The 25108-nt window shown below is 40.8% G+C and overlaps 2 protein-coding genes across 5 annotated transcripts in view; one reads left to right on the top strand and one right to left on the bottom strand.

The window, feature by feature from the left end:
* ckba (creatine kinase, brain a) overlaps positions 1-6213 on the top strand; it is an 8903-nt gene extending 2690 nt beyond the window's left edge. Inside the window, exons 1-8 of one of the 2 annotated variants that reach the window (XM_008398744.2) lie at positions 982-1117; positions 1405-1606; positions 3052-3206; positions 3283-3415; positions 4193-4364; positions 5371-5494; positions 5581-5770; positions 5848-6213. In XM_008398744.2, the coding sequence (XP_008396966.1) occupies positions 1414-1606; positions 3052-3206; positions 3283-3415; positions 4193-4364; positions 5371-5494; positions 5581-5770; positions 5848-6026 (1146 nt within the window). In that variant the 5' untranslated portion in view covers positions 982-1117; positions 1405-1413 and the 3' untranslated portion in view covers positions 6027-6213. Of the gene's footprint in view, positions 1-981; positions 1118-1404; positions 1607-2742; positions 2931-3051; positions 3207-3282; positions 3416-4192; positions 4365-5370; positions 5495-5580; positions 5771-5847 lie in introns of those variants that run through there. The other variant, XM_008398743.2, reaches the window with a different exon arrangement.
* Positions 6214-7696: 1483 nt separating this feature from the next.
* The window catches only part of mark3a (MAP/microtubule affinity-regulating kinase 3a), a 45560-nt gene continuing 28148 nt past the window's right edge, over positions 7697-25108 (bottom strand). Inside the window, exons 10-18 of one of the 3 annotated variants that reach the window (XM_008398747.2) lie at positions 24522-24621; positions 22148-22260; positions 21912-22059; positions 21505-21722; positions 20723-20826; positions 17129-17398; positions 15112-15138; positions 9974-10018; positions 7697-8552 (exon numbers count right to left, since the gene is read on the bottom strand). In XM_008398747.2, the coding sequence (XP_008396969.1) occupies positions 8207-8552; positions 9974-10018; positions 15112-15138; positions 17129-17398; positions 20723-20826; positions 21505-21722; positions 21912-22059; positions 22148-22260; positions 24522-24621 (1371 nt within the window). In that variant the 3' untranslated portion in view covers positions 7697-8206. The remainder of the gene's footprint in view (positions 8553-9973; positions 10019-15111; positions 15139-17128; positions 17399-20722; positions 20827-21504; positions 21723-21911; positions 22060-22147; positions 22261-24521; positions 24622-25108) is intronic. The other 2 variants (XM_008398749.2, XM_008398750.2) reach the window with 2 other exon arrangements.

The following is a 25108-nucleotide window of genomic DNA, read 5'->3' on the forward strand; positions in this document are numbered from 1 at the left end:
AATTAATGTTGTCGTGATGACATGCTGAGTGTGAGAAGGAGACAGTGTTACAGAGGCAAAGGCCCAATTTCAAGGCGTCAAGTCAAATTTCTTTTAAGTCATGTTTGATATATGGAGCAGTTTTATAACAATTGAAGGTAACAGTTACTTAATTGTGCTGTAAAATGACATTACGTGCCTGGTAAATACACAATACTGCCCCTTTAAGGCAGACAAAGTGTCCTTATGTTAAATAGGGGTGAATAATTGTTTTAGGAAGTTTACCGGGTTTTTCTAGTTTCTGTTTCTCATTCAATACACTATTTGTATATTTGTGTGTATTTATTTACAATAGTAATGTGACAATATAATTTTTTAATTATCAGTTAAAAAAATCAGCTCATTCTGCTTTGCATTGAATGACATAGGAGTTACAAGAACTGATCTGGTCAGCAGATTGTAAAGAAAGATTGAATATTAAATCTTTTGTAAAGAAAGATTTAATAGTTTTGCTGACCTTGGTAATGATGTAGCATTGCTGAAGGTGTAGGCTGCACTGCAGGTGGAGCTAACTGGTCAAATGTGGTTCATTATATGTGGCGGTTCGTTTCAGGGAAGTGGCAGCTGATGCAGCAGAGGAGAGGCATCTGGATGTAGCACCAGGGGGACTTGATTTTGAATACATAACGTCTCACGWCATCATATAAATTGGTGAATACGTGTAAACAATTTTTAAAGTGAGTTTAATTAAAAAAAAAAGAAATAAAAAGGTAGAATTAGTTGCAGGAATATTTGCTCTTGTTATTCTGGAAGTGCTGGTAATAAGTAATAAGCCAGTTGTAGTTCTTCTGCTGCAAATTACTGGAGAAGAACGTGAGTCGAGAGGAGCGGAAGTGATCGCTGCAGCCGCATTCACGCCTCCATTTGACTGAATGGACTACAAATAGTGGCCAATGGGAGCAGAGACGGTCATCTATAAATCCCATCCCAAGTGAAGGCTGGTCTGAGAGCAGTTAGGACGCCGCCGGTGGTGTGTGTGTGTGTGCGTGTGTGTGTGTGCTCTTCGGTCGGAAACATAGGGATCTTTGTATCAACTAGTAATAGTAGTAGTAGTACCCCCAAAGCCCGAACACAACAGGTAGGGGACTCTTTCAATTCTAGTCCGTTTTATTTGGGCCATAAAGAGGCAGCTTGTCTTTTTAACTGTTTGGATGTTTATTCGGCGGAAGCTTCTTCTTCTTTTTCTTTTTTTTTTCTTTTTTTTGACATGCGTTTTTCACACGGCTAATATGAAGATTTTTAATAGTTATGATAATAATAATAATAACAATAACAAAAAATGTCTTAGATGATTTAAAATCTACCGTTGAGGTGCGGGTTTGTGTCTCTGCTTTTCACCGCCTCTCCCCTCCATCACCCGCCCAGGGAACAGCCATGCCTTTCGGAAACACGCACAACCAGGCGAAGCTGAAATACTCCTCTGAGCAGGAGTACCCGGACCTCAGCAAACACAACAATTACATGGCCAAGATCCTGACTGCGGCCATGTACGAGCGGTTGCGGACCAAAGAGACACCCAGTGGATTTACCCTGGATGATGTTATTCAGACTGGGGTTGATAACCCAGGTAAACGAATTAAAAGACGAACAACAAAATTAAAACAACAACAAAATTAAAACAACAACAACAACAACAACAAAAAGTTGATGCTTGATAATCAAGCCTGATTGGCTAAAAAGCAAGACATCAACATTTCGGACTTCGACCTCAATGAGATAAACTAGAGCCAACATTTTGACATAAAAGTTTTATGTGTTACAAACTGCCATCTTGCCTCAAATGTACTTATCTCAGAAAATGTGCAAATTTTGTTACATCATATGCCAAGCAGATTACATAGTTTATGAAAAACTGCCGCTGATAATCCCCAGCTGCTAAGGTTCGTGATGTCATCCATTTCTTGTGTAATAACCTGCAGCGTGAGAAAGCTTATCATATTCCTACACTGAAAAAAGAAAACAGGTGATCAAAAAAAAGTAGTTAATTTGTTACAAGTAATTAAATGAAGTTCCTCTAAGTTTAATGTTTTTGAATTTCAATTGTCATTTTAAACAAACTTTAGTAAGTTTGGCAAACTTCATTTGATTACATGTAAAAAAAAATTAAAGCTGCAGTATGTGACTTGTTGTGAATAAATTTGACATATTTGTTAAAATGATCTTATCCTGGTGTCTGAAAAAAATGGAACTCCTCTGCCTCATCCCAGTACTACAGTACAATTACTCTGGTGCTCACCCCTTCCTGTTTGGTCTTTGCTAGGCTACAGCTGGTTTACCACAACATAGCCTGCCACTAAGGCTAGTTAGCATAGCCACAGATGATGGCGGACTAACAGTTTTTGTGTAACTGTAAGTTGTTTTTCCACCATTAGCACATGTAGCTAATGTACAGGAGATTGATTGACTGCACTAAAACCCTTCTCCTGGCTCTGATTGGTTGCTTTAGACCGGGAGCGGTGCATAGTGACACTGGGAGGAAGTGGGCGAGATTGATCTTTACAGACATTCTCTCTCACACTGTCACGACATGGTGACGGCTTTATTAAATGTAAAAATCATACTTTTCATAAAAGTTACATACTCCAGCGTTGGCTAAATTGAATTAAGTTGGCGCTCCATTCTCTTATCAGTGTAGCGTTTTGTTTTGTCCATAATGTGCTAAGTGAAGTGTAGCCTCACCCTGTAGACCGTGTTTCTGTTTAGCTCTGAGAGCATGGCCAAGCTGTCAATGAAGTGGCTGTCAGCTGAGGATGAGTATCCAGATCTCTCTAAGCACAACAACCACATGGCTAAGGTCTTAACTCTGCCCATATACAAGAAGTTGAGAGAGCGGGTGACACCCAACGGCTTCACCGTAGAGGGTGTCATTCAGACAGGGGTTGATAATCCGGGTACAGTAACAGTTCCACCTTTAAGTCTGATCAAAGTTGACACGTTGAGTTGAGGAGAATGAAGAACTCTATGTAGTGTAATTTTTTATTTTTTGTCTTGCGACGTGACGTTTCCCTGCAGGCCACCCGTTTATCATGACCGTGGGCTGTGTGGCTGGGGATGAGGAGACGTATGAAGTTTTCAAAGAGCTGCTGGATCCTGTGATTCAGGACAGACACGGAGGTTACAAACCCACAGACAAGCACAAGACTGACCTGAACTCAGAAAACCTGAAGGTACTCCGGTTGGGGTTCACTGAGGGGCCAGGGGAGGGATGGGATCGATTTCTAAACAGTCTGTGCGTCCTCTCAGGGCGGCGACGACCTTGACCCCAAGTACGTCCTGAGCTCCCGGGTCAGAACAGGACGCAGCATACGTGGCTTCTGTCTGCCGCCACACTGCAGCCGTGGAGAGCGGCGGGCCGTGGAGAAGCTCTCTGTTGAAGGTGAAAGTCCTGAGCCTGGAGGTGCAGGGAGCATGGCTACTGCTGGGACTTGTAGTATTTATGTGTGATTATTATGCAAAAAACAAACAATGGATCCGTTTTCTGACAGTAAACCTGACTGGAACTTATTGTTGAAGGGAGGATGCCCTCTAGCGGTAGCAGTCTGAAAAATACAGAGCCGTTCAGTAAATGGGAATATTATTGAAAAGGCCATTTATTTCAGAAACTTTATCACCGAGTGAAACATATTGTATAGGTTAGTAACATACAAATGACTTTATTTATTTTACAATTTTACGTCAATGATTAATAAAAATAATTAGACTTAAAATAAAAATATTACATCAGACAAAAAAACAACTTTTTGTATAGAAATGGGATATTATTTAATGCCTGATTTAGGATGCTTTTTTAAAAAGTACTCTTAATTTGAGAAATGAATCTCATCAGAACACATATTGCCACCTTCCTAAAATAAAGGCAAAAGTGATCTTTGCAAAAAAAAAAAAAAAAACTTTTAGCAAAAAATGACAAACCATTATTTCAGGAAGAGGACAATATTCCAATTTATTTTACATGACCTCATTGTTCTGAGCTAAACTAAGTATTTCTGCCAGTCCCGCCTTTAAGTTTAATTTATTTTTTCTGAATCCATAGCCTGTTTTCTTCTATTGTGCCATGTTGACTGATTGATCCATTATTTGCATACAAACGGGCTTGAACAAACCCAGCCCTGCGTTTCAGCTGATGTCTGACGTGTGTCCTCTGTACCTGCAGCTCTGGCCGCTCTGAGTGGAGACCTGAAGGGGAAATACTACGCTCTGAAGAACATGACCGAGGCAGAGCAGCAGCAGCTCATTGACGACCACTTCCTCTTTGATAAGCCCGTGTCTCCTCTGCTGCTGGCCTCAGGAATGGCCCGGGATTGGCCGGACGCTAGAGGAATCTGGTGAGGATTCCTGTTTTTCCAGATATCAGAATGGGCCGACGTTCCAGGCAGAGATGCGAGATCATTTAACAAAAATACATTTCCATGTACCCCATCCAAGTGCTTTCAACTTGACAAGTTCGACCGTCATGGCAAAAAGTTTATAACAAAAAAAACAACCTCAGCTTTTTAACAAAAACTGTTGAAAATACTTTAACTGCATTAGCTGTGTTCAGTGTGAAAGTACTAATTCACTTAATCTAATGAAATGGTGATCACAGTAAACTCACCTTAAAGCAACTTGATGAACACATTAAATGATTCATCAGACTCAATGAATGGAAAACTTAACTTCTGTTTAAAGTGACTGGGAATGTAAACACACTCCAGTACTAACAGTCTGTCTGACTTTCCAAACGTCACCATGGTAACTGACTGCTTTAGTGAAACTAACTAAAGGGCAGGTTAAGACAAGACAACCTGGATATTTGTGGCTTGATAATTAATCTTCTACGTTTGTTTAAAGGCAGAGGCAAAATCAGACAAAGCTCGCTCAACTTTAAAGAATATACAAAAAAACAAAATGCAACCAAATTCTAAAACAAGTGGAACCAGCTTGTGTGTGTGTTTTTTTTTCATTCTTTTAACAATTTGCAGCTCAATGTAACATTGGGATGAAGGTATTCTGTACAATTATTGGTTGAAGTTCATATCTGAACCTTAATCGTCTAACGCCATCTCCTCTGGTTAGGTTTATTTTTAGAGAAATGTGACTTTTCCAGACTAAACTCTGACAGATTGATTAGACCTACAAGCAATATACTCTAGTAGTCCCATGTGTTTTTATACTTTGAGGAAATTGAATAAACTTCACGTGTAAATATCAATGTCATTGAGAATTTTTTTTCTATTTTCAAACTTTCATTTCTGCCTTTTTGGGAGAAAAATAGCTTTTTTCCCATCGTCATCATCCACAAAAACGGAATTAAATTAGTTTTCTTCTGACAGTCTCTCTCATCTTCAACAGGCACAACGACAACAAGACCTTCCTCGTGTGGGTGAATGAGGAAGACCACCTGCGTGTGATTTCCATGCAGAAGGGAGGAAAGATGAAGGAAGTGTTCACTCGCTTCTGCACCGGTCTCACCAAGGTCAGTCAGGATGTTTTCATTTCAGAACCGTTGTCTCGATGAAAGCTGTCCGCCGACCTAACGTCTGGCTTGCACCGTGTCGGTAGATCGAGACCCTGTTCAGGGAGAGGGGCCACGCCTTCATGTGGAACGAACACCTAGGTTACGTTCTGACCTGCCCCTCCAACCTGGGCACCGGTCTGCGCGCAGGAGTGCATGTGAAGCTGCCAAACATGAGCAAGCACGCCAAGTTTGAAGAGATTCTTACCAAACTGAGGCTCCAGAAACGGGGCACTGGTAAGGACGGTCGCCCCGGCGCCGGTTCTTCTCATCCTGTGCAGGTTTGTGTTAGACTTGCTCTTGTCCTCTCTCAGGCGGCGTGGACACAGCTGCCGTCGGCGGAGTGTTTGACATCTCCAACGCTGACCGACTGGGCTTCTCTGAGGTGGAGCTGGTCCAGATGGTGGTCGACGGGGTCAAGCTGCTGGTGGAGATGGAGAAGAGGCTGGAGAAAGGCCAGGCCATCGACAACCTGATACCTGCCCAGAAGTAAAGCCATCCTGAAGAGAAAAAAAAATAATACAAAGAATACTCCTGTTTCTCCCTTCCTGTTCCTCTCTAACCTCCACTATCTTCCCTCAAAGCCCTGCACTCTGATTGGCTGCACTCCCAGTTTCAGTTTTTGACTTGTGTATTTAAAGATCTGAAATGCAATAAAAATGGTTTGGTTCAAGTTGAGATCTGTAATGTTCCTTAACCCAAACAAAGTGTTTTAATATGAAAGATGAGTTTTCAAAAGATTTCACTGAGGGAAATAAAAACCAGGTCATACCTGACCCTATGTGAAAGAAGTAACTGATATGTTTTCTCCATTTGCAGCTCACTCTATCTGAATTATTATAATACAGAGCATGATGTGTTGCTTCTGTGATCTTTTCGCAAACTTCCTGTTGAGTTCTTGATTCTACAGCTTTGGCTAAAACTGAACTCTATTTTCACATATAGTCAGGGTCTGTTAGGCCACTTGTTTTAACTTATAGGGATAAATACAAAATCCTATTTTTAAAACTATCAAGTTATCATTGATAAATGTTTGATCTGAAACATGTACAGGTAAAAACGCAGGATTATGGAAAATCAACTTTTTAGTTTTACATCATTATTTCATGAGAAACATACTTGTCATGTTGCCTTGATTTTTTTTCATGCATGTTTGTAAAAGTCCTTCAATCGCCCATGGCAACCATTTAGCTGTGCACCTCGATGGAGCACGCCATCGAGGTGCTCCTCCTTCATGCTACGTTCTCCAGCTGTTGTTCCAACTCAGAGCTGCCCCTCCCTGTCACCTTCAGACTAGCAGCAGCAATTAGCAAACACCTGGTGGCGCCGCACATTTGCTGAGCTCATGAGCTACTTCTCTGTTCAACTGGAAGAAAGTTAAAGGAACCATGTTGTGATGACTTCCTGAAGGCGGAGTTGGAGAAAGAGCAGGAATTTAAAAAAAAAACACCGGCCCAATTTTAAGGCGTTAAATGAGTAAAATTTCTTAAGTCATTCAATATACATTTTTATATCTGAAGGAAGTTACTTGATTGGGCTATAAAATTTTACTATGTGCCTGGAAAAATACATAATAGTGCCCATTTTAGGCCAAAATCCACACCACTGGCAAATTCACGTTTAAAATGATTCAAGCCCTTTTCTCACAGGAATTGGCAGGCATCTATGCATGATTTTGAAAATAAAAATACAATTTGCATTTTATATATATATATAAAGCATGCTGACATTTCACTCAAATAAATGAAAAAAAAAATCTGGCATACATCAATCAACCCTTGTGATTGACCAGATGTCTGGAAGTTTTTACTGAATTTGATTTCGCTTTAAGGTTGGAGTGTCTCCTTACAACAACCCTAATTTTTAGTTTTCAAGTTTGGACTACTTGGTCGTCTACCAAGAGCCGCATCTAAACCTAAATATGCCAGGTGTATGAATAATTTTGGGCCTTACAGTCAAGAATGACCACATTTATTTTTCCACCACAGCATTGTACAATAGATACATCAACTGATTTAATGTATGGTTTTAAAGAGGGGGAAACTTATTCATTTGAATGTGAGCATTTTAATCCCATTTAATCAGACATGTTTTAATCCCAAAATGTCTGAACTTTAAAAGTATCTATCCTGCTGGTTGTGCTCCAGTGATGAGACGGGACGGTCAGGTTGACAGACGCTTTAATGGAGACATGAGTGAACCTTAACCATGTGGGCATCAACATGGACTTCCCATTATCTCTAACTTTTAACAAAATACAAAACAAAAAAATTTAAAAGTGTAGCAGTGAAGCCATCTTGAAAGCAAGATACATTATTTACACGAGAAAAAACAAAAAGCTACATCTTTTTTTTTTTTTTTTTTACCGAGAAAAATAAAAAGGTGAAATAAATAAGACCAGAAATGCTTTTTTTTTTTCTCCACATTCACAGCATGACAAATCATTTTCAACTTGTTAATGGCGACCCCTGGTGGTCAAAACAGACATTAGTAGATAATTCAGTAATTATTGCCAAAAGCCTGTATCTATACATTATAATGTTCAATACATACTGTGTTTTGTTTAAAAAAAGGAGACATTTGGAAACTGCTACTTGGATGATTGTACAGCTTAAATACCTCTGAATATAGATTTAATTTTTTTTTCTAACTTATACTTTTCAGTCCTTTTGTTCATAGTTTTAAGTCGTTGGCAATTTTGGAAGCAATGTTCTTGAAAGCGATGGATGACCCGGATATCCTTTTGAAGCGGACGCCGTTCAGGGAGAGACGGGGGAGCTTGCAGACCTCCATCTCCCACTGGACCAGATTCTCGGCACGCCCGTCGCCATGGACGCAGAGGAGCAGGAAACTCTCTTGCTGTTCGTAGTCGCAGTTGTTGGCGTCGAGCACCTTGCGGATCTCCCTCATGATGTCGCAGGGCTCCATGGAGCTGGTGGTTCTCATATTCCAGGTGAATCTGAGGGAGCGGGGCTTACTGTCTTTAATTTCCCCTTTCTGATCCCCAGGTACATGGCGACTGTGGGGAGAGACACGGAGGAGAGCTTCACTTAGTTTAGCTAAGAATAAATAAAAACCTTGCTGGGATTGTTTGCAACAAATCCTTCACAGAAGTGACTTTTTTTAGGGTGGGGGGGTGAATGAAACTATAAAGACTAATAAAGCTGAAGTTTTTCTTATTGTGACCTGAGCCGCTCTGAGTTCAGTTCATCTTTATGTCACATTTGGGTTGCAGCACAAAGCTGTGGAGCCTTGAACTAGACAAAATGTAGTCAACAGTCATTACATCTTTCTTTTTTTTTTTTGCTTGTGAAACCAACTTTTTATTCCAGCTTTATTCCAGTTTAAAGGCAAAGTTAAATCTTATTTTAATAATAAAAGCAAAAACAGTTTTAAATAATCTAAGACCATATTTACTCTCGTTATTTTTACTACATTTTGTCTGTGACTTCCAAACTGAGAAAGGGGAAGTAAAAGAAAGTAAAGCAGACTGAAGCCATCTCTGAAAAACCCAGAATATCCTAACATTAAGATTCGATTCATTTGAAGTAAATTAAAAAAAAAACTGTTGATAAGATATTTGAAACAAACGTCTTCCTACCTGACAGATGTAGATTAAAAACGTATTTCTGATAGCAAATGAAAACGGCATCATTCAAAAGATAATGTAAGAAAAATAAATAAATATTGACTAGCTTTAAAGCAATCAAACTGTTTTTAATCTTTTTTTATTTCTGATCATCTCTTTCCATGTTTCCATGTAGCAGAAGCTCCACGTCTTCTTACCGTCACTAGTTTATAAAATTAAAGGGATTGCTTCAACACATTTTACATTATAGCATAAAATCTTTTTTTTTACTTGAGTATTCTAATTTATATTAGATTTATTTGAAATAAATCTATTTCAAATAAATGGATTGTTTTTCTTGTGTTGTTTTGATTTGAAACTCCAGTAATTATTGGCTTAACATTTAAATCTACTTATTTAGTAAATAATTAAATTCTGGTCATTTTTTCTTCTCTGGCTTTACAAACCAGAAAAGAAATGTTTCTTTTCTGGTTTGTAAAAAAAAATAATTCTACTTTTCATATCCATTTTTTCTTTTAATTACTGACAAAAAACACCAAAATTTGACATTTTAAAATAGTTTTTACTAAAACTTCCCCCCCACCTCCACCGCTTTCTGGGTTTTTCATAGATCATGTAAAGGAGTATTTTTGGAGAATCTCAACAGAAACCGGAGACGTTTCAGCAGAAACAAAGGCTGACAAAAGAGCTAGCATGCAGCGTTAGCAGAGCGGCACGTCACACAGCCATGCAACTGCAGCAACAAAGCTTCAACAACACACTGCTGCAACTCCTACACACTCGGGGCAAAGCAGCGCGGGCCTGACGCTACATGGGAAGCGGTTTGGGGGGCGGGGCAGGTATAAGCTCACCTTGAGCCCTCAAGTCTCCCGTTTCTCTCAAACTCGGTTGAGACTCTGAGGCGCCGTGAGAAGATTCACACAGGGAGGCGTGGGGCAGTCGGGGGAGAAGAAAACAACAAAACAGATTGTGGATTGTGCACAACAGAAATCATTTCTGATCAATTTCAGTGAATGGAAAAAAAAAAAAAAGTGTGCGACGGAATACGTGAGCGACGGTGTGAGCCACCACCACCAACAAAAATAAATTAGAAACACAAAGAAAGATGGAAGAGCTGGCTTCCATTAATGTAAGTGAAGAAGAAGAAGTGATGAAAGAAACCAAAACGGTGAGGGTCGTTCATCTGGAAGCAACGACAGAAAACAGAAAAACAGCAGCAACCAAGCAGGTGGGATGAGAAAAGGAAGACGGAGAAGCTGCGAAAAAGTTCTCGGAAAAGATCGAGTCAACGCCTGATTGAAGAGGTTGAGACTGTAGATCTCATGTGTCAATTACTAAATGTTATCAGGATCATTTGGAAGAAGATTAATCGCTTTTCATTCACTAAGTTAGGAAAAGTCAGTGAGCAGATGAAGCTGCCGGGTTTGCAGTCAGCGAGATGTGAAGTTCACAGTCCAGTCGATGTGTTCCTGTGACTGCAGAATGCCAATGACCCAACGTCTAGTCCACCGGGAGGTGAGGAAGACGTCCTGGGCTTCATCATCGGGTTCCAACTCGTGTGTCTTAAAGGGCACGTTTAAAATGAGCTCAGTTTCTGATTGAACAACTTGAGAATGACACGCTGGACTGTCCACTGTCCTTACGAAAACTAAAAACGAACAAAAAAATCTCTCGAGTCTCACGTTAAATACCAGCAGCGTCTACTTTGCAGAATTAAAAAATAAATGCTGCAGACTGACTGCAAAACGTATATTTAAAATAAAAAAGGAAAAAAGAACAATGTTAAATCTATGGATGCACCGATCCACTTTTTCACTACAGATACCAAAATCTGAGGTTTAGCATCAGTTGAACTGACCTAAAACAATAATTCTTTTCTTTTTTAAACAGACATAAATGTACTGAATTACACATTTATTTTCCAACTCCGCACCAGAACAGCTCACAGAAACACACCAACAGTGCCACCAGCTGGTCAAACATGGAAAAACAACTTTCATTTGTTCAGTCAGTGAAATTAGGAGTAGAACAGCCAATGGAAAATAAATAATAAACTGATAAAAACAACAGGTTGACTACTTTGGTCAAATATGTAACAACTAAACTGTAACAAACCTCGTTTCAAATGACTCAGTATGTGCAATTAGGAATTCTAAATATAATGTAAAAATAAATAAAGCATGATGCTGCTCATGCATTAGTAGATTCAGTGTAGAATTAGACTGAATAGATCTGCCCTTATGGATTGAGAACATTGTCACAATTCCTGATCTAGAATTGTTTTCAATATCAGGACCGATCCATATATTAATATGGGATCGGTGCATCTAAAATCAAATCTGTCCATTAATGAGCGGACTGCTTTACTGAAATATTAGTTGATTTAATGTGAAATGATTTCATCTGCTTATGTGAAGAGACGCTGAGAAGTACAGTTTTTCCTCCCTTTAACTATTTTCTCCAATTGTTTCATTTTTTTTTCTCCATATTTACTAAAGACGCACCAAGAAATCAGTGCTGCTGCTGATTTTCAGCTCCACTGACAGACAGGAGCCGCCCTGCAGTGTCCAGATTCAGCTTTAGCTGTTTTCAGGCACGGAACATGTAAGAGGGCATTTAATAAAAAAGAAACCATTTTCACTCCAGATGCTTCACTCTGGTGTGTGTTCGTCACGTTATGTCTTTGATGAGTCGGACACAACTTTCCAGTCCGTTACAGGAGATCAGGTCGTGTTCTGCGTTAGTGTGGCTGGTTGTACTGGCAGAGAGGCGAGCTGACTTCAGCAGATAACAGGAAGGCTGATCATCACAGATGCATGTGAACCAACTCCAGTTTTCAGGCAGATGACCGATCTTTATAAAGCTTGACCGGCCTATGTTGACTTTTGACCAACCTGAATTTTTATTTTTTTTTTTACTGAAAAGTTGCTAAATATAGCGACAACGTTGCTCATTTAGCAACAGTGGGCTGGCTGTTAACAGCCAGCAGGTTTAAGTGCATCAAACCTCTCACAGCAGAGTATAAGAGGACAGTGACTGACCAGGAGTGACTGACCCCACAAGGGGTTTCCTCGCCTCTACAGCAGGGGGTCAACTCTTTCATTTTTGGCTATGACAAGATCCTGAATGTTCCCAAAAAGCCAATGGTACCAGAGGGAGATGAGATCGGCTTCACATGTATTGGCCGATTGTAGAACTCCAAAAACAAAGGAAATATGGGCTCATTTAACGGTTCACTCCTAATTCTTGCCGTTTCTCTATTGCATGATTTTGAGCTGTTAACCTCCGGCTGTCATTAAATACGATGGATTTGGAAATACTTGGCAGATTTCTGAAAATCTGAGGTGAAATAATGATTTACCTTTTCTAGAAAAAGCTGCAGAGATCCGTCGTTACTGCAAGAAACCCTAAACATCCAATACGCTAAAACAGCTAAAAACGTCAAGTCCAAATCGTTTTGCCTGTTTTAACACAGTAAAAATCGTATTTTCCCGTGACTCTCACGGCAGTGTGATGTCACCTTGGCAACCTAAATGAATAATGAGAACTCTGAAATAATTTTACAGACCTCTACTGAAAGTTGATCAAAAACGTCTTTCTGAGGGCGCTCACGTTGTTAAAAGCATTTAGATACAGAAATAACATCTAAATAATGCGACATCAAAACTCTCCTCTGACAGGACGGGTGTTCTGGACAGGCTCCCATCATGCACTGCAGCGAGGAGGAAACAGGACGTGTGGAATACTACAGTTTAACATCTAGAAGAGGACAAGAGGACAAGTGAACAGACGGGACAGACAGCAGGTCCTGGGCCAGCCAAAATGGCGCAGAACAACAAAAAAACACTACATGAGGAGCGACGTCTGAAAACCAGACTGTTTCTTTAGAGACTTCCTCAGGGACAAATTAGGAGATCGAAACAACCCTTACTCTAGATCTTCATCTTCCTACAACTCTCTATATCTTCTGCTCGAGAATCTGAAAGAAAGATTGGAATCTGAGGAAACTGAAACAACGGGGAAAAAAAACGAAGGAAAAAATATTAAAATGAATGGCATGAGGACGGGGCAAAAAAAAGAGGAGGGAAAAAAAGCATGGCAGGATGATGAAAAAGGAAGGAGGAAATAAAAAGAAAAATTAGGAAAGAAAGCAAAGGGCAGAAGACTTACTAAGGGTCTTTCCTCCCTGGGTAGAAGGGTTGGCAGGCCCTGTTTTGGCTATCTGCCGTTTGGCCGGGTCAATACTGACCCTGGGCAGAGAGGAAGAGCAGCAAGAAGGAAAAGTTAAGGACACGAGAAGGTAAGGAAGACAAAAAACACAGAAACTGTGAGGAGAGGAGAGGAGGTGACTCAGCCTAAAATGTCCTGAGGAGGGAAAAAAAAAAAGAAAAAAAAAAAAAAAAAGATGAAAACTCACTGATCAAGTCCCAAGATGTGAAGAGAAGTACGGAGACTCAGAGCTGACAAAATTTAGTAAAAGGTTATCAGACAGGTCAAAAACTACAGAGGGGGGATAAACAGCAACGGCTTCACACCTTTTACTACATTTTTTCACCTCCGCAGACATGAGAACAGAAAAAAGTGAAAGGTGTTTGAGTGAGACTGGAACAGAGTGAAAGGAAGCCCTGCATCGTCATGGAGATGGAGGTTCCCAGAGCAGCCACTGGAGGCCGCTGTCGACCTCAGGGCCAGCACTCCAGGAGCTGTGCTGCACTTTGTGCTAAACACGCCACAGTCTACAGAATGATCCACAAAATGATCCATAACTGTTTTTATCAACCCAAAGCTTTCGTTACGGCTCATGAAGTCAACACCTCGTCTCTTATGTCTTCTGAAGGAACCTGTCCGGTTCTTTAAGTCTCAACAGATAACGTTTAAAACCTTTACAGGGGGGTGGAGGGGTTTCCTCGCCTCTACAGCAGGGGGGTCAACTCTTTCATTTTTGGCTATGACAAGATCCTGAATGTTCCCAAAAAGCTGATGGTACCAGAATGTATTGATAAAACGGATTAAACTGTAAATAGCAATAGCTCTGTGTCCCTTCTTAAAATTACATACCCGAATCAGTCCCAATCAATCAAAATCACTAATTTTGTGGTGCCACTTTAGAAATATTTGCAAAAAATTGTGATATTTGCGCTTATGTATGACGGGTAAATGTGACTGTTATTTGCCGTACGATTGTGGACGAGGACTTATCAAGTAAGGCTGAGGCAGCAATGTAGTAGAAGAAACAAATACTGCCACTTGCAGCTGGGAGTTGGCATCACTTTAATCCGATTTTAAACAGCAAGACGAACACGGTAATGAAACGCCCACCGAGCTTTTATAGGAAAGGGACAAAAAAACCCAGGTTGTGTTTAATCAGAAAATGTGTTTAAGAAGGAGCGAACTAGTCTGTCGTTTGGTCTTTTTATTATTATTCATCAGTTGAAATCAAGAACGCAAACCAGGACTAGCGTACATCTGCACACCTAGAATAATAATGCAGGAGAATAATGTCTAAAGCACCGTCTAATGGCGGCTGTGTTATGCACCATGACGACTGTGGGGCGGAAATGACCCACAGTCAATGGCGGCTGGAAGAAGCAACCCCATGCATGTGCTGACGACTGATTAGTGACAAGCTGCTTCGTTGTTGCTGTTGGTTTATCGGCTGATTGGTCGGCTCAGCCAATCAGCTTTCAGCCACTCAGACCAACCGCAGCCAAACGGAGAGCATTTACACACATGGCTCCTCTCTGAGCAAAACAGAGGACAGAGTTTTACTTCATTACATCAGTGCTAAAGCATCTTTTGACACCATCCGTTTGGAAGACTTAGCAACGTTGGTCTGCTTGGAAGCTGTGTGTGTAGATGCCCCCAAACAGAGCAGGGTGTTAGTTCGGTGCCAGCAGCCCCACTCGGCTCAGAAACCAAGTCGCAGCTTCTCAGTGAGGCCCATCTGGTTATAGTTGGTACAGAGCGGAGAACAGAGCAGGAGTCCTACCTTTTGGCAAACCTGAATGACATGTTTCTACAACAGAGGCAGACAAAGAAACAGTGAGAATGGTGAAAGAGAAAGTGGGAGGAATAAGGGAGGGGAGTGGGGAGGGGAGGGGCATGAGGGGGCTGAGTGCATGAACAAAAAAATGGCGGTGGTTGGAATCGTCGTTTCTCCTCTGATTCATCATGAAATGATTACGACTCTTGTTTATTTTAGGTCAGTCGTCGTTGGATGTCGCTGACCTGACTGCTGCCGCTTCACACACACGTAGGCTGGGTTCCAACAGGAATACACAACAATGAGTTAAGCTAATGTTGGGTTTCGCTTTCAGAAATGATTTTCTGTCTTAAAAACTGAAGGAAAAAAGGAGCAGAAACTAGTTAGTGTRTGTGTCAGTGTGCAAAATATTAACACCCTTTTTAGGCTTGCCACATTCTCATAGAAAGAAACTTCAGTGCATTTTATTTGGATTTCATGCGACTAAGAATAGAGCATAACTGTCAATGGAAGAAAAATACATCTTACCAAGTAAGGACTCTAAAAATAATATATAGCTACAACAGACCCTTCAGAACTCCCCTGTTAGTAAATCATCAATGCAGATAACTATTCTGATGATTAAGAAAATGTACCTGCATTCTGACATCGACTCTGTATTATTGTCAAAATACCAATTATTCTGACCATTAATMGATTAAATGTATATTTAAATTGGCATATTCTTAAACGTTTTTATTTAGCCAATAAGCCTTTTTTACACAAAAAAGGGAAATAATTCAATTAATTTTAAAGAAGAAATTTGAATCTAGTGAAGCTAAAACTATGAGGAATTCTGAGTAAAATATATTTACAGAGAAAGATTTAAATATTTTTGTACAGTTCTGGCTGTCTGTATAACAATTAATCGATTACTGAATTAGTTAACGGTTATCTCAATAATTGATTCATCATAATTAATAGTTTCAGTTAGAGAATAAGTGGAATCATGAAGACCCAGGAACCCAGTGGACCGGTCAGGGAGAAAGTTCTGGAGCCTTAACCGTATCTGACTGCAGTGAATCCATCTGAAAACGGCATCAGCTGCTGGTTCCTCCACCGAAACAGAGAGGCTGTAAAAGGAGCCAGTTATTCAGAGAAACAGCCAAGAGGCCAAAACGTGAACTTTATGGATGAGCAGCATGAACTCAAACATACAGCCAGAGCTACAATGGAAAGGTTTGGTTCAAAGCATTTCTTTGTTATAAAATGGTCCAGTTCAAGTCCAGACCTAGCTCCTTTTGAAAACTGATGCTCACAAAAAAAATGTTCTATAATATGAAATCCCAATAAAATACACTGATTGTGATTTGAAATATGTCAAGAGGTGTGAATACATTTGCGAAACACTGTACGTTAGATGAAAAACAACTGTTACCAAAACACTGCTGTGTATTGATTTATTGAATATTTATCTGGTCAGGGTCAGTTACCCTGATCCTCATTTTTCATCGTTTCCCGTTCCTACAGCTGGAGTCCAGTTATTCCATCTGAAGCTCCTTCAGAGTTTCTCAGCAGCCAACCAGGCAGCGACATGAACTACTAAGATTTAAATATATTAATAAAACTTATAAAAATCATGATCCAAACACTGAAGTACTCCCATACAAGATGTTGATTAGGGATTAGGGCTATTGTAGAAAGAAAAAAGGAAGCAATTTTCCACCAAAAAATGTTTTTAAAATTGAGATTTTTTTTCTTGCAAATTTTCAACTTTCAAACTCAGAAATTGCCACATTTTTTCTAGAAAAATTTTTTGGTGGAAATTTGCTCCTCTTTTTTTCCTATCCACCATGGCCGTCCCCCTAGCATGGACACAGGTAGGACACAGCACTGTATTCAACGACCACATGAGGTTATCGTCTGCAAAGGGCCGGGATCATCCTGAACGTTCCAAGTTGGAAATAAGCGACATGTTTTAGAACAGTTGTGAACTGAACTCCAGCCCAGCTTGATAAACCTGCTGAGGAGCACGGACACCTACCTGCGGGTGAGTTTGGACGTGAGCTTAGAGAACAGGTTGCTGGTTCCACGGCTACGGGTTTGGGACAGGGGCGTGGCGTCGTGGGACAGGGTGGGGGACGCCGGCGGCCCGTTGTATGTAGCGGTGCGGCGGTCCCTCAGCTGGCCGCCGTGGAAGGTGCTGCGGCTGGCCGTGCCACGAGGGAAGCGGAGGCGGTCGGGCGTGGTGGCATTGCTGATGCTGTGGGTGGATGCCACCGGGTTCCTCTGGTCGCCGGGCGACACAGCAACACTGTCGAGGCGAAAGGAGGGAGAGGTCATGGTCTGACGATGCTTCACCTTTAACCTGCATTCCGGTTGTTTCAGTGCAGCGAGATAACATGCAAAATATTGAATATATCTGAAATTATTTAATCTGTGTGCATAACAAGATTTTTAAAGAGTTCCAGTTTGAAACGAAAATTGAGACTGAATTTGGATTTTGAGACGTCAGATATAAACAGAGAAAAATGTATTTGTCTTTGCAGATGGATTTAAAACAATGACACATTTCAGCACATGGCTGGAAAACCAAAGAAATCTGAAACACAAATATAAAAGTGTTAAGCGTAGCATAGGGCTGGGCGATACTTTTCACACCAGATCCAATTTTTTTTAATTTTTATTTCTTGACAAAAAGAAAATATGTTCAAAAAAGTGGCTTTTACTTTAGTCAGCCTTTTCTGAGTTCTACAATGGAGTATCAGGGCCAGGCTACAGGTATTATTGTTTAATTATAAGAATATAGTTATAATAATAGCAGAAAAGACACAATTTAACCAAAAGCAGGAAGTTTGCATATAGAGTTATGATTTGACATGACAAACCCAGTCTGTGTGGTTCTTTCAGCTGTTTGCACAGCTGAAACTTATTAGAACTTTGATTGTTTCAAAGTTCTAATAATTTGATGTGTTAAGAAATTAAGTATTACCATATTTTAAATATTACATTTTTATGTAGGAACTCATAAAATGACTCCTTTATTATACTTAAATGACCTAATTCTGGTTGTGTTATGACTATATTGTTGTATTATTTTGATTCTATTGTTGTACGACTTTATTCTTGTGATAAATAAAATAATACTTTTAAGCCTGGCCTTAGTACTTAGTCATAGAGCTGAATTCAACATCCAAATAAAAAAAAAATCTGTAAAGCAGGCTTTCCAAAGTGACGTTGAAATCTGACGTCACTTTGAACCATGTAATCTAAAGAGTGCATTGGTAAAAAAAATAAAATAAATAAATTTAAAAAATCCAGATTTCCCAGAGATTGACCTTTCAAGATGAAAAAAATTTGATGGATTGTTATAATAAACTCATCACCCAGCTGTAGTAAAAAATTGAATTTTTTGATCATTTATCTGTTAAAATGATGAGTTACTAGAACTGGAGTTCTTCCTATTCTCCTTAACAGCATGAATTACTAGAATTAGCCCAGTTTCAATTGTAAATCAGCAAGTTAAAGACAGACATTCATAAACTTGGGAAAACCTGTCTCATGTAAATTCACTTCACTTCAAACTACAACAGAAAAACAAAAGCCAGAGCAGCTTTCCACCCCGTACATGAATGCATAGAGGTGCAGAGTGAAGGGAGGACAGATGATGAGCAGAGGACATCCAATAGGAGGTGAGCAAGATAAGAAGTCCAGGGTCAGAGTTCACAGCAGAAAACTGAGGTGAGATCAGGAGCAGGTTGTTGATGTTCGCTGCAGCAGCAGCAGGGGATCATCAGGGGAAGGATGGAAATATGACAATATTCGTTGCTAAATCCCAGAGATTCACTCATCAGAATTTTGTGGCTCGTTTCCAACAACAACACAGTATTTAATAAAGTATAAGATACGTTCCAATGAAGCTCATTTGACATATTGGAAATAGCTTTTGAAAATTGAAAACCAGTTTAATACGGTCAGCTATTTAACATACTTTGGAAACACTTTTTGAAGGGGGGTGAATAAGACTGTCATGACACTTTCATAAACATGACATAAGACCCGTCATGAACATGAATAAGCCTTCATGAATATTTATGACTGTTGTCATAAAGCGTCATTTGGTAAATTATGACACTTTTAAAACAAAGTTGACATTATTCAAAATGTCTGTTATGACAACTTGACATTAACCAAGAAATCATTACTGATATAAATTTTACCTTTAATAACAAAGTTACCTAATTTTTAAAGTGCGATCAGTAATACTTTTAGGACAAATTTATAAACAAATTAGAAAAATCTTAGAACAAATTTACTGGCTAATTTCAGCCAGTCACTGGTCTGGCTAATTTCAGTCAGCCAACCTTCTTTTTTCCCTTCAGATAGTTTTTGCTGAGATCTGACCATTTCTGAATGGCTGTTCACATTCTGACCGCTGCCGCCATCAGACTCCAGGCTGGACGGTCTGTGGCGACCAGGGAGGCCCCTCCTCACACAGCACTCTGTACACTAAGGTCAAGACTGATGCTGCACATGTCGTCATGTGTTGATCAGTTCTGAAGCTGAGCAACAAAATGATGACTAGTAACAGGAAGTGACATGTCAATGTGGTTAGCTTGAGGCAATGGAGCCTAAAAGAGACAAAGCGGATACCTGCAACTCGGATGAGTGGTGGGTTTTTTTTTTTGGGTCCCATGTTTTTGGGAATAACTAGCATGATATAAAGCTCAAAAAAGTCAATTTTACAAGATACTGTCCCTTTAAATAGAGAAGCAATGATTGCTTCAAACATTATTCAATCTGGCCTCTTCCTGCTTTCCTTCGTGTAAAATCTGGAACACAAGAAGGCATAAGTTTGGAAAAAAAACTGGGTCCGGTCCATGTCTGATTTAAAACTACAAATCAACAGGCCAAAAGTCATATGGGCAGCAGAGGTGAATTAGAACCATTTTTACAAGCAGTAAGTATGGACCAACTAAATGAAAGTCATTTGTAGGCTGAAAAGTGTAAATTATCCTCAAACATGCTGACATGTTGAAGATCTTTTTACTTGTGTTTAATAAGTTTAATATACGTTTTTGTAAATGTATTCCGTGCTTTAGTTGCAGGGTTACAGCGTGAAGCTGCATGTGTGGGTTAGCAGGGCAAAACAGGGCTGATGCATAACAGGAGACAGACGGGGGGTGGACTGGGAGCCCTGCTGTCTTACTTGGCCGAGCAGCGGTCCAGAGCGTAGTAGGAGTGGGGCAGGGTGGCCCAGTCTGCCTGACAAGCATACAGAGGGCTGACGGTTTGATACCTCTGCTGTACCGAAGTGGACGAGGCGCCGAAAATGACGGCAGCAAAGGCAGAAGAAGAAGAGGGGCTAGTGGCACAAGCCATCTCAGTCATGCTGGGCATGCCGAAACGATGAAGGGAAAAAAAATACACATCCCACATCACAAACAGGTGGGGGAAGAAAAAAACCCAACAAAAAAAAACACGAGACAAGGTGGAAATAAAAGGAGGAACAGAAGAAGAAAAACAAAAAAATAATAATCAAGGAATAAATTGGACATTCCTAATGAGTGGTTCAAACTGAAAACTTGCTGTTCAGGCCAAGATGCGAGATCACGGCTGATTGATTTCTGGCTCTCACCTGTTCTCCTTCCCGTTGGGGATGACCGAGAGGCGGTCCGCGTTGTTCCTGTCGCTGCAGACGTACGTGTTCCTCCTGGTCATGCCTGCTGAAGCAGAGTTATTCTGCAGAGCAAAAATGGAGGACAGAGGCTCCAGGTCAAAACTCGATCATTCAAGATCTCAAGCTTTAGGTAGAAGCAGGCACATACAGAGTTTATGCAGGTTGCATCAACTCAGATTTAAGACTTTTAAAGACCCATTTAAGACCATCAATAAAATTTACTAGTAATATTACAACAGTGACGTACAAAAGACATGCAGGGGATCAAAACTGGAACACTTCTGGGCTTTTGCCAGCAGCTTTGAGCTTCTCACATGGCATACGACCTTAGCTAGCTAGCAAGTGGCTTGTTACCATTAGTCTCAACTACCTTGAGTCACAGACCAGCTTGAGTGAAGATGTCTGCACATGATTCAAACTAGCTAGAGAGCCATATCCTAGCCTCTAACGAGCTAAAAGATAGCTACTCGTGGCTTGCTTGTTTGCTAGCCAGCTAACAAGTATTAGCAGCTTGCTAGCAGTAGCCCTAACCTCTTTCCACCCCTTACATGAGAGTGAAGCTGAGGAAGAAAATTACTGGAGTTTCTTTTTAAGAGGAAGAAACGGACCGTCACTAAAAGATGTGACCGGAAGACAACTGCAAAAACAAAAAATATCTTTGGAGAAGAATCCAATAGAGGAAGCTGATCTCAGGCCCTTTATGAACTGGGCTCTACAGACTGGGTATGTGGGTTACTCACGGTCGGGCCGGTGGTGGCTCCTTTCTTCCGCTCAGGGATGTCAGCCTTGTTGGGGTTGTTGGCGTTGCCCAGCAGGGGGCTGGAAGGCGGACCGCCTCGGCCGCCGGGGGTGCCAGGTTTCCGAAGCGGAGCTCCACTTTCGTCCTTTGCACTGTTGTCCGCTGTGGTGGTCTGGCTTCTCTTTGGATGAGCCATCCCTGGAGGAACGTTCTGACCGACTAACGAACAGCAACAATATCATTTTAAACGGTTTCATCCAAGCCATCTTGAACAACTACTCAAACGCATTAACCATCACATCTTTAGGTTGCAATCAGTGGTGCAACGGTAAATCTGCCCCAATTTTCTTAATTTTGCATAAGACAGACTATAGCAGTGATAAAGTGAACGACCTGCAGGCTGCTCACCTTGCTCACTGTAACGCCTCTGTTTGTGGTTGGAGGAGACGCTCCTATGCACTTTGAGGTGGGATGGCGACTGGCCGTTAAGCTCACTGTTTGGTCTGGGTTTGGCCAGAGACAGATTGCTGCTGGAGGCAGAGTCGCTGGGCTCCAGCTGATATGGAAATATGCATAAGTCAAAACACGCAGGGCAGAAAATATTTTTGTCAACAAGAGAAACGGAGCGGTGTGTGTCTCTGTACCTCAGACGCTTTCCTGCCCAGCAACAAGTAGGTGGCTGTGATCTCATCATACTTCATCTTGGCCAGGGAGTCCTGGATCTCCTCCAGGTTATAGCCCATACYCWCCATCACATCTGCATGAACAACATCAAGGAGCTCATTAAAGCTGAACATGTGCACCCAGAGGACAAAAGGCTAAAAGACGTTTTAAAAAATACACACGTCTTCAGCTAAAGTGAACCATTGGAAATTAATAATTAAATAATCAAACTTATTTTTGATGCACTTGTTGGCTGGGGCCAGAAATGAGGAGATGACTGTAGAGTTCATGCTGGTTGAATTAGAATAAAAGCATGACTGTTTTCCTAATATTTTAAAGAACATTAGTAAGTATACAATGCTTTAAATAAAATTATAACAGCACGAACGGAAAGAATACAGGAAATGCAAAGGGTGTTTTCACACCTAACAGTTCTGTAGACTAGGTTTGATTAGGGACCAAAGTTGCAGCATTTGTTCCATTTTCAGCTGCTACAGTTCTCCTTCACTGCACTGTCAAACCAACCGAACCCTCTGAGCAACCTGTCCTCCCCCTCACCTGTGGTGGCGCTCCACCAAGAACCACTGAAGGAAACAACAAGAAAACCCCTGGAGTAAACATCGAGTGCCACTTCAACTTAGTTCCCATCTGATCAGAACACCTTCTGGCACATGTTTGTGGTGTCCAATAAATGCTTTCTGGTTTGTATTGTAAGAGAAAGTGGAAGACTTCTTAGGGAAGAGTAGCTGCTGTGTTCAGACGTCCTGCCGATGTCCACCCGGTCAGAGCAGGCTGCTCGCGTTGAGCAGTGATATCATTAATACTCTGGTATTAAATGTTAAAAGTGCAGGTGAACTCCACCTGGAGACAAACTGGAGTTTCTCTCAGCAATGTCCAACTTCCTGTGCATCAGAGAGAAGAAGAAACAAACAAGCTGTGCTTCTCTGGCCAGGCAGAACTGGATCTGTCATCTTCCTCAGCCTGATCTCATCTTTCTCACTTTCATCCTGCAGCTCCTCTAACACTTCAGCTTCTTTCTCAGCTTCACAGTTCAGCTCCGCCGTAGAACTGCGAATCGCTGACTTCCAAAAGAAAAGATGCTCGTGAAAACTATTCAACAAATGTGGTGTGACTAAATAGTGGACATGATTTTTAAAGAGTAGAATAAGTCAGCCAGCAGACGCCGTACTTTTATGCTAAAGTCGGAAACGAGTGAAGACTTTGGGTGGTTCACATAAATGCCTCTTGTTGCTTGGCGCAGAACAGAAACTAGTGTTCTTTTCTGACGTTGAATGGTCAGTTAAAAAAAAATAAAAAATTCAGCCTCTGGGAGAGATTTTCCTGTTCTTATGTTTTAAGTGAAAGACTAATTTAGACAGCATAACTGGACCAACAGTGACCACCCTGGTGCAGAGAATGACACTTTTACAAGAGGAACAGTTGCACAGTTAGATAATTGCAGTACTTTCAAAATATATTGGAGTTTATAAAAAACCTCCAATATATTCATAAATAACAGAAATATTTACAGACAGGGAAGACGGGTAATTTGAGTGAGTGACAGAAGCCTTCCATCCAACACTAAACAGAGGAAACGGCCTCAGATTTCATCTTTCCAACACCTGCTCTGCAGCCTTGACTCGTCTCCTCAGTCGTTTTTCAGCAGTGGATAAATGTGACCAAAACAACTCGCATGGCATCTTTTGGGACTTGTTTGGATCATCGAGCGCCAACGGCCCAAACATTGATGAACAGTTCCTTACGCCTCCTAATTGCCCCACAACTGACTCCAGCAGCCCTCTGACCTCCGGGTTCAAGTCAAGGCCTTATTGTTAAATATATTTTTATTATAGAGGGTCATTGTGAAATGTATAATCACAATTGTGATCTAAGCATTACCAAAGAATAAAGCTGGCATGTTTCTAAGCTTATCACCCTACCTAAAATGGAGGATATTTCCGCCTGTAAAAGTTAGATTTATGACCAGAATTTAGACAATGCTTAAATCTTAGATTTCTTCTCTGAGTGATGGTGAGTTCACACCAACACATGTTCACATATAGCCAACCTCAGCTGCTGTTATGCAACAGCTCCCCCTTCTATTTCCAGCTCGTGTAATGGGGAAGGTTTCTGCCGTTCTGCACATGCAGCCGCACGGCTCGTGTTCATTTATTCATCGTCACGTTTCCTCCTTCCTGAGCTCCTCGGCTCCGACATAATGACTCTGCTCTGGCATTGAGGAGCCGTAACTGTTCCAACATTTAGCACATTCAAAATTCACACATCTTCACGCTGGACCGGAAACGAGAGCCAATGAGCTGAGCAGTTCTGAGGACAGCTGTCGTCGTTGGTTACCTATTCTCTTCTGATCTGTGATGTCCAGTTCTGGTTCGGTGTAAGGCTTCAGCTCATCCTCCTCGAATCCCGAATTGATCCACCGATCCTTCATGATTTGCTAAAAAGAAAGCAAAATGACAAGTTAAGCCTCATTCATATTATATTTATGAAATCAACATTTGTTTTGTCTGATTTTGTTATTTTTACACACAGGTAAACAGCTGTGAAAGTGTTGCTGGAATTACAGATTGGATGTGAACCGATCACATTTAGATTAGATCAGTTAACATTCGTACTGAACTCAGCTGCATCCCATCTGGAGTAAGTGTTGCTTTTAATTTGCAGCAGATCAATGGCTGTGTGGAGTTTTGATGACGGCCTGTCCAAACTAATTACCACAGCTCTGATGTAACTGTCACAGTTTCAGGTCAACAGTGTCACATCTACAGCAGACCGACCAGCATCGCATGCTTCTTAGACTGGATTTTATTTTTTAACAAGTCAGTGAAGATATGAGCTTGTTTATGAGGTTTTTTTATTTTACATTTTACACCAAAAACATAGGTTTATAGTCATATATCACAATTTTACTTTCAGAACTATAA

Source organism: Poecilia reticulata, linkage group LG22 (genome assembly GCF_000633615.1).
Source record: "Poecilia reticulata strain Guanapo linkage group LG22, Guppy_female_1.0+MT, whole genome shotgun sequence".
Taxonomy (NCBI): Eukaryota; Metazoa; Chordata; class Actinopteri; order Cyprinodontiformes; family Poeciliidae; genus Poecilia; species Poecilia reticulata.